We start from the raw sequence: 13,984 nt of genomic DNA, 5'->3' as shown, positions 1-13,984 counted from the left end.
CCATTTTGTGTGCGTTCAGTTGACACATAACCACAGACACACAGGTCATTTTTGACCCGGAAGATGACCAGGGTGGGCTTACGCATTTTCTGCTGATGTGCATAGGGGCCAGGAACGGAACTCCTGTACAAGTTAGGAGTTGCCTGTATATGTGTGTAAGATAGATGGCTGAGTGTGTTTTCAATAGGTGCATAAACCAACGTATTTGGTATTTGCTGATCTATTTCTTGTATCCAGAATATCAACATTTGAGTGGGCAATTTATGTAATTTATTTGTGTATTAAATTTCTATACCTCCCTTCATCCAAGGATCGCAGGGCGGATTACAACTAATCCAGAATGCATCAGCTAGACTGGTGACTGGGGGCGGCCGCCGAGACCACATAACACCGGTCTTGAAAGACCTACATTGGCTCCCAGTACGTTTCCAAGCACAATTCAAAGTGTTGGTGCTGACCTTTAAAGCCCTAAAAGGCCTCGGCCCAGTATACCTGAAGGAGCGTCTCCACCCCCATCGTTCTGCCTGGACGCTGAGGTCCAGCGCCGAGGGCCTTCTGGCGGTTCCCTCATTGCGAGAAGCAAAGCTACAGGGAACCAGGCAGAGGGCCTTCTCGGTAGTGGCGCCCACCCTGTGGAACGCCCTCCGATCAGATGTCAAAGAGAAAAACAACTACCAGGCTTTTAGAAGACATCTGAAGGCAGCCCTGTTTAGGGAAGTTTTTAATGTGTGACATTTTAATGTATTTTTAGTCTTTGTTGGAAGCCGCCCAGAGTGGCTGGGGAAACCCAGCCAGATGGGCGGGGTACAATTTTATTTTTTTATTTATTATTATTATTATTATATTACTACTACAATATAAAAATATAAAAATACATAACATAGTATTTTACATAACATATACATAACATACCCTCCCCACAGTTTCAAAAACCATAGGTGGTGTAAATAGCCAAAGGCCTGGGAGAAGAGGAATGTTTTTGCCTGGCGCCTAAATATATGTAAAGAAGGTGCCAGGGGAGCCTCCCTGGGGTGAGCATTCTACAAGCAGGGAGCCACCACAGAAAAGGCCTGCTGTTGTGTTGCCACCCTCCAGACCTCTCATGGAGGGGACATCTGAAGACGGTCCTCAGTTGATGAGCGCAGGGTCTGGGTCAGTTCATATAGGGAGATGCGGTCCTGAGATGTTTTGCTATCTCTTCATACCATGAATTGTTTGCATGATTCTTCTCATTGTATTTTCTTCTATTCATGGGCTGTCCAGATAGAAGAAAATGAACAGTTGAATTCCTGCATGATGTTTAAAAGCATCAGTTCATTATTACAATTTGTTGACATATCAAGCCTGTCCCACTTGTTTTCTCTGTATAATACTGCTATATTGTAGGAGTGCCATGGTGGGTTCTCAAAGAGTATTCCTGCATTCCTAGATGCAGATATGCAACACAGTCCTGTGCATGTTTACCCAACAGTATGATCTAATTTCAGTGGAACATGTTCCATAGTAAATGTGTATAGAATTGTAGTCTAGTTTCTTAGTATCAAGGAGAAGCGATTAGGAGTAATAACATCTGGCAAGGATAGGTCTGTCTAGCTCACTGGTTTCATGAAAGAAGTCGGATGTGTAGGGAGGCAACTGTTTTGCTAGCTGTTATTTTGCTACAGACGAAGATATGGGGCGGGCAAACCTGTTGATGTTTTTCTAGGGCATGCATTATGGTACATTCTAAATGTTTATAACAAATGGAGCAAAATATATAATTTATATAGTTGTATTCAGAATTTCCAACATTGTTTTCCTTATTTATAGATGACTGCCCCACTATAAGAGCTAATTCAGAGCACACCCATTGAAATACATGGGTTCAACTTACTTTAAACTAACATTGAATGCTACCCTTAGAGTCCTCTGGCCCATTCTATTTTCAAAGTATTCTTTCTCTTACAATGCTGTTCTTTTATTATATTGGTCAGAAGCAGTCCTGTTTTTGCAAAACAGAACTTTTCCACAAACATATTTTTTACATTTTCTTCCAGTGTCTGCATAGTGTTACATGGAGTGCAATGTGTTAACATGAGACTCTTGTTGGCAGAAGTTGGCCACTTCTAGTCTCCAGCTGACCACGCAACTAATTATTATTTATTAATTTACCACTTAATGCCCGGATATCTACATAAGCTGATGATGATGATTATTATTAGCTAAATTTGTATACCGCCCTTCATCCGTAGATCTCACAAAATATGCTTTAACTAAGGGACATTCTTTTATTGTATCTGGAAAGCTGTTTTGATATATTATCCTATATTGGCTAGGACAGTGGTTCTCAAACTTTTTTCTCTGGGCCACACTTTAAGAATAGAAATTTGCTTGTTCCACATTGGAAAACAAAAAGAAACAACTCCTAGCAGTGTTTGATTTATAATGTAGAGCACAACTACTTTATATTACGATCATGGGACATCCAGAAAGTATAAAACAATGCAGCTACATAATAACATGAATCATTCCCAAAATATAATTATAAATGAACCTCTTGCATATGTACCTTAGGTATGTATACAAACTCAATGAGAGGTGTGAATTTGCAGTATCACATGATTCTCTTGCAGTTGTTTTGATAATATATATCCTGCAAATAATAATTCTAAAAATATATTATACTACACTACACTGAAATGGTTAAATGTTTCTTTGATTGTCCTTGAATCTTCCCGCCACACTTGCCATTCTATCCTGCCACACCCTTTGAGAACCACTGGATTAGGATGTCCTTTTAAATCACGGCTTAGTAACCAGTCCTGCAGAATTGTTCCTAGCCAAAACCTAAATCATCTTCAAATACCCAGTGATATTTTCAAGCCTTGGCTTAAGTATTTAATGGCAGTTTTTACACCTGCTAGCACAATTAACACTCCAGTACTCCAGCATTTCAGTGATATGACATATCCATATAAACCAATTTGCTTTCATCACTAGACCTGCCAAGTTTGGTAGCACAATCCATTATTGGTTTTTTGAATATTACAAAAGCAGTTTAGGGCTGTGGCTGGAAAACAGATTTGAGAGAAGAGCACAGGACCAGAAACTGTAAATGGCATTATACTCGCAAGATAATGTTGGTGCATTTGTTATAGACTTGTTACTGACCTTTCTCATTTACTGAAGGAAATGTTTTTCGGCAGCCAAAAAGCAACTTTCCGGAGTACATTTCCTTGCATTTAAAGCTTAACTATATTTTTCCATCTTACTTACAGTTTACTACAATTTTTGGCCTAAGATTATTTTCCTGATTCTTATAGGGAATCATCAGTTATTAGTCATCATCACTGATGCTTGCTGACTTCCTGTAGCTGTCAGCCTGCCTTGCTTAAGGTAGGGTGCTCCCACTTCAGGGGAATACTGTGCAAACTTCATGCTGTCATATATTCCAAGATCCCCACTCCATTTATCAAAATTAGCAGGATACAGTGTTCTGCAACATAAGGATGGCAATATTTTGCTGAAATTCTGTAGTTACTTTATCTGTTATGGAAACACTTCAGTGATAACAACCGAGAGGTCCTTTTTTCATGAAGCAAGCTCCATACTGTTTTAATTTTATGTGAAGAATATAAATTGAGCTCCTAGTGAAGCTAACTCAATTCATTCCACATCAGCTATTATGGTTGGATTCTTCCACATCAGCTGTTTGCTTGTTTGGCTATTTCTATATTGCCTTCCACCATACAGTCACAGGGCAGTGTACAACATATTATAACACACCAATACACCCTGAGGAACTTAGTTTCCACACAGGGGAAATAGTAGAGAGGAAGGAATTAGGCAAGGAAAAGATTTAACATTCACTTAAATTGTAGTAGCCAAATGACTTTAAAGGGGCCTATCTCTTTTTGTGTGATAGTTGAACTGCTGTGTGAGGGGTCATTTTGCGGTGGGATAATTTCCCCACATCCGCAGCTGTTATCAAACTGGAAAATGTGCAGTGCTACTTGCAAAAAAAAATGTGTTTTCTTACTTGCAGAAAATACCTTTGTAAGGGGCAATTTAGATGGGGGAATGATGGAGGGAAGCTTCAATCTAATTTCCCCAGCTGTGTTTATTTTTGAAAAACTGGGGACTCCTACATTCTTACCTATTTTCACCCTAGGACTGTCCCTGACAATATTACCTCTTAAACTAATGCTGTCATAGTTGTACAAACAATCCAGTTGACATAGTGTACTTGGACTTTCAAAAAGCTTTCAGCATCACCAGAGACCCATGACTAAGTTTAACAGTCATAGACTAAGAGGAGAGGCCCTCTTGTGGAGTAGGACTGTATGGAAAGTTCTCCAAATGGAGGGGTGTAAAAAGTGGCTTCAGTCACGGGGGGGCGGGGGGGGGAGGGTTGGGACCTGGGTTTTTAAAATGATTTAGAGTTGGAGGTGAGCAATGAGGTAACCAGGTTTTCTGTTGAGGCTACATGGTTAGGTTGGTTATAACCAAAAGGAATTGCTAAGAGCCCCAAGAAGATTTTTCTAAGCTGAATGAATGGGTGGTGAAATTGAAAATGCAATTCAGTGTAAACAACCATAAAGTGATGTACGTCAGGACAAAAATGTATTAATTTTACATGTACGTTCCTGGGGTCTGAACTGACACTACTGATTAGAAATGAGTGCCTAGAATTGTGGTCCAAGGCCCTGCAGTGCAGGAATCTCTACTAAAGCATCCATGGCAGATGGCCATTCAACCTCTGCTAATAAACCTCCAATGGAGGAGAGTGCACCACCACCTTCCTAGGAAATCTGTTCCACTGTTGAACAGCTCTTGCCGTCTTCTTGATGTTTCGTCAGATTCTCCTTTCTTGTAACTTGGATACACTGGTTTGGGTCCCACCCTCTGGAGCAGGAGATGTCAACCCAATATGTGGTGACTGTGCAAAAGGCAAATTCCATGCTAAGGCATCATTAGGAAAGGAATTGAAAATAAAACTGCCAATGTCATAATGCCATTATGCAAATCTATGGTACGGCCACCCTTGGAATACTGTGCACACTTCTGGCTGTTTCACCTCAAAAAGGATATTGTAGAGTTGGAAAAGGTTCAAAAAAGAGCAACCAAAGTTATTGTGTTGCCTCTTGGTTGCCTTTTCTCTCGGCTTGAAGCCTCAATTGCTGTAACCTTTCCTCACAGGGGAGTTTGCAGGTTTCTCATAGGGGTCTTGGCTGGCCACTGTGAGATCAGGATGCTTCGTCAGATGGGCCACTTTCCTGATCTAGCAGGCTCTTAATGTACTTAAGTTTCAGTATTTGGTCTCTTTTTAATCGAGTTGTTTACTTCTGATCCAAACACGGCTGTGTCTGGTCATCCTTACAATTGGTAATACTTAAAGGCAGTCAATCCTGTGACATGTCGTATGAAGCTAAGGTAGCCTTGGAAAATAACCTCTGTTAAGGTTTACTAGCCAGCAAAATGTTTTACTCATCTGCTTTTTATATAACAGGGCAGAGGAGGATGGACAGATCACTCTGTTCCTCCTTTGCCAGTCCCTCTTATGAGTAAATAGTGGATGAATAAAACATTTTATAAGCTAGAAATGAGCACTCTGTGCCTCTTTTGACAGCCCACTTGGTTTCTGTGCTGACCGTGCAGAAAGAGGCTTTGCTTCCTGCACATCCAGCCTTGAAGCAGATGAGAGGTGAAGTGATCCATGCCATTTTATTTCTACGGGAGAGGGCTTCAGCTCTCGCACATTCAGCATAAAAAAACTCTGCATAGATTACTGTGCCCCTTCACCCACTGTGCACCTGTGCTAGATGTACATCCAGCATAGAAACCAATCATGTGGCAAGTGGTGGCACAAAACTACTCAATCCCTTTGCCATCAACCTAAGTTGGCATTTATGTGCTGGATATGCAGGAAGTGAAGCTTTCCTGCACACCCAGTCCGCAGTAAGTCCTCTGGGTTTCGTAGGAAAACAGCAAGCCGGCAGAGGAGCGAAGGAGCATTCTTTTCCTATTGCTTTCTGTTCTTATCACACAGGAAAGAGCTTCACCTCTTCTTTCTTCAGTATAGAAGCATTAAAGGGCTGCCAGCAGAAGGATGGAACGATTCATAGCTTCACCAGCAGCCTGCTTGGTTTCTAGGCTGGGTAGAAAGCATGGATCTTTCCATTCTCGAAACACAGGGCAGGATTCACCTAATGAGCCCTATCAGCGGAAACCCCATGCAAGGACCTCTTCTTGTGCAACAGGGCTTTCCACCACCCCTGCAGAAATGGCTCTGGGGAGGTCAGGGGAACCCCCAGAGCAGCTAGGGGGCAGGGAGGAGAGGGGGAATCATTCCATCTGCAAGCTGAATTATTTTTACAGTGCAACATTGAATTCCACCCACAGAAGGCCCCAATTGTTTCATCCTCCCTTTGGGGGCCTTTCAGTTTCTGCACTAGGCATGGAGGAGTCAAAGTACTTTCCTCCACACCCAGCATAAAAATGCTGGAAGTAGCTGGAAAAGGGACTGGATACTTGATCCCACTTCGGCTTTCTTGCTCACTCACCACCAAAGAAAAATTACTAGTCATCTAAGATGGCAACCAAGTGGACCAAGTTGGACTGAGGCTCAAATTACATATTACAGGCAGAGACCATCTAACATGTGTCTGATCGTGCACATGCTCCTTGCTGCCGACCCAGAAGAGGCCCCAAAACATTGTGGGCTTATGCGCACTCTGCCCATGCGCACAGGGGTCAGGAACAGAACCCTCGTGCAAAATGCTTGCTGCCTCTACTTCATTGGCAGTTTTAGATGTCTTTTTAAAACAAGATACTTTCAGGAATCGGGCTGCAAGGCAGGAAAGATATAGGCCTACTTAATTATTGATAATTCAGCTCAAAATCACCCTCCTCAAATTGATCTTTTTGTTCATATGACTGAGAGAGAGAGAGAGAGAGAATATAGATGTAGGCTGCTGGGGGTGATGGAAGTTGTAGGCCAACAACATCTGGGTGGTCACAGGTTGCCCACCCCTCTTGTAGGTGAAAAGCACCAATAAATCAGTGGTTTTAAACAGAATAGCCAGAGGGGAAAGAATTAAGCAAGCTTCCTTTCCCTATTACACAGCTTGTCTAAGCTGATTTTGCTTTAAAAAAGAAATGTGGGCTTCACCTTAACATGTACTTTATTCCTGAAAGCAGCCATTTTTTTGTATTTACACTCCTTCAATATTGCACTGTCCAAATTGTTCCAACTGCAGAAACCACAAGATATTGAGAAGACCTTTCTTGCTATTTCTATTAGTCTTCCTATTCTTTCTTCTTGAGAGTTTACATTGTAGCACCAGTTGGAAATTTTTGCACATTTCATTGGGACCAGTGCTGGTCCAAGATATTTTGAAGCTGCCCACTCCACCCCCCCCCCCATTGGATTAATATTGAAGGGCAGGCGATTTTTAAATAATTTTAATTGTACCTTTGCAAACAAAAAAATTACTCCTTTATTTTAAAAGAAAAACAAAAGCCGGGCCTTTTCAAGCCCATTTTAAACATGAACACTACTGTTTGATTTCCATGCGAGTTCATTAGGCTGCGGGAGATCAGAAACCAAATGGCAGGCACTTGTTATTTCTGTTTTCTTGGACAATCAATTCTTCTCTTCCCCGTGTCCATTCTCTCTTCCTGGGAGTTTACAAGAGAGCATGCTTAAAAATAAGTTTGAAGTTTGGTGATAGAGAACACTAATAGAGGACTGAGCTGTTGTGCACTGCTTGTTTGACCATTTCCGATTCATGGGCAGCAAAATTACCATGTTTCCATCTTCCCTTCTCTGCTACACAGCATTGCACTGGAAACTATGGCATGAGTGCGTAGAAGTGTGAAAACTATTTCTTCACCTTTTACTGAATGCTACAGATGTTCTAAAGGAGGCAGGTGACAAATTCTTCACTTCGTAGTTTAATTAAAAGATTAGTTAAGTAGTTGTCACCATAGGGGAAATGTCATTTGCCTTCCGCTGCAGCAGAAATGTTCCAGCTGATTGGAAGTTGAACCAGCGCTTCTGTTCCTCTTTGCTTGCGCCGAGACGGCAGTAGCAAAGGAAGTAGATACTGAATTTCATCCCACTGCATGTAGAGTGCTTTGGCTGCTGACGTTCCCATTGACAGGACTTTCTAACCATGATTACTTTCCTCTGAATTTGTACTTCAAGTTCTTCACACCTTGATTGTGGTTATCAGCTGGAAATCTGTGGTGCATGATGAGACCCGTCATGTATCATTGCCTTGTACCTTAGCGTAATTCCCCTGAATGAGGAAGAGAAGTGAGGTTGCTAAGAGACAGTGATGTATCCCATGACGGTGGCAGTGCTTAGAAATCCTAGCAGGGAGTCAATCACGTAAATTATCTTGTTGCAGCCTTTAAAACAGTCTTGCAAGGTAGGTTCGTATTAACTCCATATTGCAGGAAGTAAGGTGGTGGTGGGGGGAGAGGGACGTTTAGCCACCTAGTGAGATTTGATCCAGGTTTCCTTGGTTGTAACTCAGGGCTGTTTCACACTTACCTTTCGTTCATGCTTTAAAGTTCCCTGTCCGAATTCAGTTTGAACCTGAAAACTCGCCCTTTCATCTTGCCTGGGTGCAGTTTTCACTGCCTTGTCCGCATCTAGTCCCCAGTGGGTTGTTAGGCATTTTGTAAATTCAGAGTGTTAAGACAGGCAGAAAACATGGCATCTCCTTCTGAATTTCAGTCTCTCATTCTCTTGCCTCATAATGGAAAAAGATGGAGATCTCCCACTAGATGTAGGAAAGCTGCCTCCGCTTATCGTTTAGTCAGCCAGTTTCTCCATGTACATTGAAATCAGTTGTGTGTATTAAAAGCTATTGAATCAAATCAAATGGGGGGGGAGATCCTATATATAGAGATAAAGGGGCATTTAGTCTGTGTACACACCCTACATTTAAAAGCGCTTTGCCACCACTGCTCCCAAGAACATTGGGAACCGTAGTTTTTTATGGGAGCTATGAGGGTTAAGCTGCAGTTCCTATGATATATTTTTTGACCGGGGGGGGGGGTACGCTTTAATTAGATGGTGTGTGCCTCCTGTGGGGGGACATAGCATATGTAAAACAATGAAAAACTGTATATATTGAGGCAGAAGAACAGAATATGAACCTGGGCAAACCTGTAAGCTGCATGTGCATGGTGTTGACTGGTGTTGGTTGTCATTTTTACTGTAATTATACTCATTACCTTTGAATTAACGAGGGGCGGGTTCTGATAGATTATAGGGGGGGTGACAAAAGTTTTCCTTGGTCAAATGTTCTTACTGCGTTGCAAGGCCAAGATCATCCCTGACCTGTGTGAAGCCCTATGGTATGTAATTAGCACCATGTTAAAAAGCTAGGCTGTTTGTACTGGATAAAGTTGATCTGCGAAACGTAAACACGAAACACGACAATAAAACAGAAGCTGTTGAAATTTTGGCTGCTAAAATGGGCTCCTGCCATCCGAATGCAGAAGCAGTTTTACTGTTTTGTTCTTCCTAGCATCGCCACATGAGCACAGTGCAAAGAGCACAAAGTAATCATCTATCCTGCCATGTGATATCATGTCATTTCCGATGGTGTATGTGCTGTCACAGACAAGGCAGTAACATAGACGCTAATTTATTGGCTTTTACATGTTCATTTTTAGAGTTCATCCTGATTTTTAGATATCTTTCTGTTTCTTTAAGCTTCTTATTAATAAGAGCCCTTCCCTGCTGAAAGGCAGTATATAAATATTGTAAATAAATACTATTTTCAACCAAATCAGGTAAAATAAATGCAGGGTTTCTAAAGAAAGGTTTCTTATTTGTAAGAATTTGGTTAGCTACTGATATGTGTTTTAGTTTAAGCATTTCATTTATTTCACTTTAAATTGCAGTTGAGTTGCTTGTACAACTAATTTTTATTTTTTTAATTCTGTCTGTTGATTAAAATAACACAAATCGTTTATAAATTCTGCATGTAATCCTGCTGCTACCTCTCTCTTGTCTTTTATTCTCTTAATGTGATTCCTGTAGGGAAAAGCTTCAGCAAGTGTGGCCACTAGTAAATTCTTAATATATTCATTTAGTTTTCCTAGTTTTAAGGGCACTATGGAATCTAGAAGAATCAGCACCTGTTAATCACAGACTCTCAGGATAAAAATATTTCTAAGCAGTCCTCCTGAAAGCTGTGTTGGCTGTATGGGTATGCTTTCTGGATTGGAATGGAAGTGTTAGGTGGAAAAGTTTATCAGAGAAAAAGGATTTCATTCCCCCATTTGGAAATCGTACACGTGTGCTGCAAAGAATACTGAGTCCTTTTTTTTTGTTTCTTATGTTTCAACAGGGCAGAGTTTAGGGTATGGATTTGTTAACTATATTGATCCAAAGGATGCAGAGAAAGCCATTAACACTTTAAATGGACTCAGACTCCAGACCAAAACCATAAAGGTAAGAGAATACAAAGAGTATTTTGCTAAATTCAGGAGGAAGAGTGTAGTTAAGACAGTGTCTGGCTATCTCATCAATGTTGCATTCTTCACAGCCCAAAGGGTGCAACTAGCTCTTACTTTGGAACAAAAGAAAGGTGTATAGCAGATGGCACTTTCTTCTTCTTTTCAAACTGCCTATTGTTTTTGTTTATAAAAAGAAAAGAAAAAACAAGCAGAAAATCTTTAAATGACTATTACAGGATTTCAAGTCAGCATGTCAAAAGCACAGCGTTTAGAGAGTCATCCACAAAAATCATAGCAGCAAATTAGGGGGGGAAATAGGCTTTTTACGAAATGGCTACTACATGGGGTTTGGTTGCTTATTTCGGCTATCATTATCTTGCCATGAGATAACTGGGCATACGACTGATGCTCTTGTCAAGATGCACCCTAGAGTAAATGGTGATCAGGTACCAGTTTTTAGCATTAAGTTTGTTTTCCAGAAAGCAGAACATTCTGAAGGAAACTCAAGATCAAGTGATCTTAAAGCATTTGTCTGCATTCTGTTAGCATTTTTGGTACTGTAGTTCTTTATGGGGGGAACTAGAGTACTGGGCTGTAACGTCTTCCTGATTTCAGAGAGAAAAACTCCATGCAAATTCTTTCATAATATAGCTAAATGTACGTTGTAGTAATTTAATATATACTATTTTTAGCATACTTCTAAATCCACTTAACATAGTATCAAATTTGATATCTTTTACACTAAGAAAATGCTTACTATAGGATTCCCTGCAATTACTACACATTTTGCTTCAGTGAGTTAATATGAGGAAACAAAACAAAAATATTCTTATCATTACAGTGTAGTGCTGAGTCAGCAGCTTCCTTGTCTGCTTCCAAATTAATGGAAGAAATTGCTGGCTTCACCTGAAAGCCCATAAGCAAAAAAAAAGGGGGGGGTCCTCCACTTTTTTAAGAAAGAAAGAAAAATAGATTGTATGTGTCTTAAATAGTCCAACTTGCATTAAATTTACCCTCAAGGTAGAGATTTTTAGTGCCGTGTTCACTTTCTGTATTATTTTTCTGCTTGAAAGCTTGGTCATCTTTGCTGTTTTATAAGTTGCTTTCTCGTGTTATTATCATAGTGCTATAGACTCAAATTCGGGGTGGGGAGAAACCATGATAAGTAGGATCCTAGAACCCCAGAATTTATTGACTAGGACTCTAGTATCCACTTGTAGATGCACGCATTTAAATAGGTTTTCATACTTAACCAGTTAATGACTAAAAAACCATTATATTTTAATGGTGTTTATCTCTTGTTTTACTCTTTAAAGTAAAATGTGTATTTTGAGGGGCAGGGGTGGTCTTGATCTAAAGGCTAAACTTCTTTTAATTCAAATATGTCTACCATATCAAACTTGGATAGTTATTGTTTTTTAAAGACTATGGGTATGATTTTGGTCCAGGGTACATCAAGGTGGTTAGCGAAGAAATAATAAAGGAAAAACCCAATAGAACTGTGCTGTGCAAAGGTATGAAATAATATGTAAGAAGCATTAAATAAGTTTTTAAAAAACATCCTATCTCTTCCCTAAAGGTTTGTTTTGCTGGTTAGGGTGTGAAAGTAAAAGAGAATGTTCAGCCATTTCAACTCATTTGTTTATGTATAACTCGTTCTGTGTCCTTGTTTATTTTTTGATTGTGATATGTTCTGATCTGTGTAAACACACTAGAGAGGATTATGTTCATCCGTAATTTTTCCTATAGCATTGAAGGTTTTCTTTTCTTCTTAGTATCTGCTTTGTAAAATGACAGGCTGTTCTCCTTGGTGTTAAATGGGACACCTTCACCTTGAAATTTAATAATTTAACAATTACTTATTTTATTATTATGGCCTAGAAATGTTACTGCTTCTTTGTTTTAAACCTTCTTGTTTCCTACACTAAAGTGCCTCCCACACATGTGCACTGAATATGGAAAACAGTAAATAGACAGGGATTTGTTTTTGCATTTCTTCACATGAAAGAAAGCCTAAACTCTCTCTCTCTCTGCACATGGGGGGAAAATATATTCTGGTACTGAATTACAAAGTTGATTGGCTAGAAGATGAAACAACGCAAATGGCATCAACGAATCTGAAATCTTTATTTTTATTTTATTGCACTGACAGTGTGCATAACACTTCTAAGTATAAGAGGATAGGTTTCTACTCCAAGGTGTGAAATCTGATGCTGGTCAAGCTGCAGAGAGAGAGAGAAGGAATGGGTCTACATTTCAGTGGCACATGCTTAGTCTTAATTACAGTAGGATATTGCACTGAAGGCTTAATGGAAAAGCTGGGTTTCGAGAAGTCATTTGAAGGAGATGAGATGTTGCATGTTGAGACCCCAAAACCACCCCCTCGTTGATGAATAAGACACAAGAACGTGTATATTCGGTTAATGGTTATTGGGCAAATTTAGGCCACAGCTTTATTGGTTACAGAATGTGAGCGGTATTGGCTTAGGCATTGGAATTGACCCGACTATATCTGACTCCTACCCGTCACGCAGGGAGTCTGTAAGGGTCAACCACTGGTAGGAGGAGCCCTGTTGATGCAAACCAACTCAAGCTCCCCCTGGGTTCCCGACAGGGTCGTGGCATGGCCCTAGCCCTGCCCCGGGCTTTGGACAAGATCCACACCCCCGAATTCCTTTAACAGAATACCCTTAAGCTTAGAGGGGCAGGTGATGGCCACACCTCACCTCCCCCATCATAAGACCAACCAATGCCTAACCGCAACCCTAACAAAGTTGTGACGATTGCTACAAGGTAGGCAAAAACCAAATGACCCATGCCAATTTGCCAAGTGGAAAAATTCCTACCAGGCCCCTCAACGGCAACCAACCGATGTCCATAGCAAGGCCAATTTCGAAACCTGCAACTAGGGAGGGCAGGTGGAAGATCGAGGAAGCGAGCCAAGAGGAAGCTCTCCAGTTTAAATGGGGCCCGGCCACGTCCCACGCCCCCCCCCAGCCAACAGATTGGCTGGCTGGACAATAACGTGGCCGGTAACCTCTGGGTGACGTGGGACTTCATCCCCCGCCCCCGGAGGGGAGTGGGTGGCCATGTGGTCCACTGCAACCCCTCCCCACTGGGAAGTAGAGTGGATTTAGCACCATTCCGGGCTTCAGGGGCAGCAGTGGATAAAGGGGCACAGCATTTGAGGGAGCAGAAGATGTTTGCACACTTGGCATGGGTGGAGCTTGAAGAGCAAAGACCACAAACAGGAATGCATTGGGATGTGAGAGCAGAGAGATCAAACTTGAAATAATGAAATAATGTTCACAAACAGTCAAGTGAGAAAATACACGGGAAGTACAATGCTTGGGAGCAGGGGGGAAATGAAATTGAATTCTTGAGACATACTCTAGCCCTAGAAACTAATGTAGGGAAAAGTAATTGGTAGAAAGTGTCGGGGAAAGGAGGGAATCCTCTTTCTCAAACATTTCCTATTATTAAAGGGAGAGGGCAGGGAAATAATTTTTATTATTTTGCTGTT

At 41.0% G+C, this 13,984-nt stretch overlaps 1 protein-coding gene across 8 annotated transcripts in view; it reads left to right on the top strand.

The window, feature by feature from the left end:
• The window catches only part of ELAVL4 (ELAV like RNA binding protein 4), a 95,857-nt gene that overhangs the window by 60,318 nt on the left and 21,555 nt on the right, over nucleotides 1-13,984 (top strand). For all 8 annotated transcript variants that reach the window (XM_083619603.1, XM_083619600.1, XM_083619604.1 and 5 more), the window contains exon 3: nucleotides 10,353-10,456. In XM_083619603.1, coding sequence (XP_083475729.1) covers nucleotides 10,353-10,456 — 104 coding nt within the window. The remainder of the gene's footprint in view (nucleotides 1-10,352; nucleotides 10,457-13,984) is intronic.

This window comes from Podarcis filfolensis, assembly GCF_964270895.1.
Source record: "Podarcis filfolensis genome assembly, chromosome: 6".
Classification (NCBI taxonomy): domain Eukaryota; kingdom Metazoa; phylum Chordata; class Lepidosauria; order Squamata; family Lacertidae; genus Podarcis; species Podarcis filfolensis.
The sequence above is the reverse complement of the archived record's forward strand: the minus strand, read 5'-3'. Positions and strand labels throughout refer to the sequence as shown.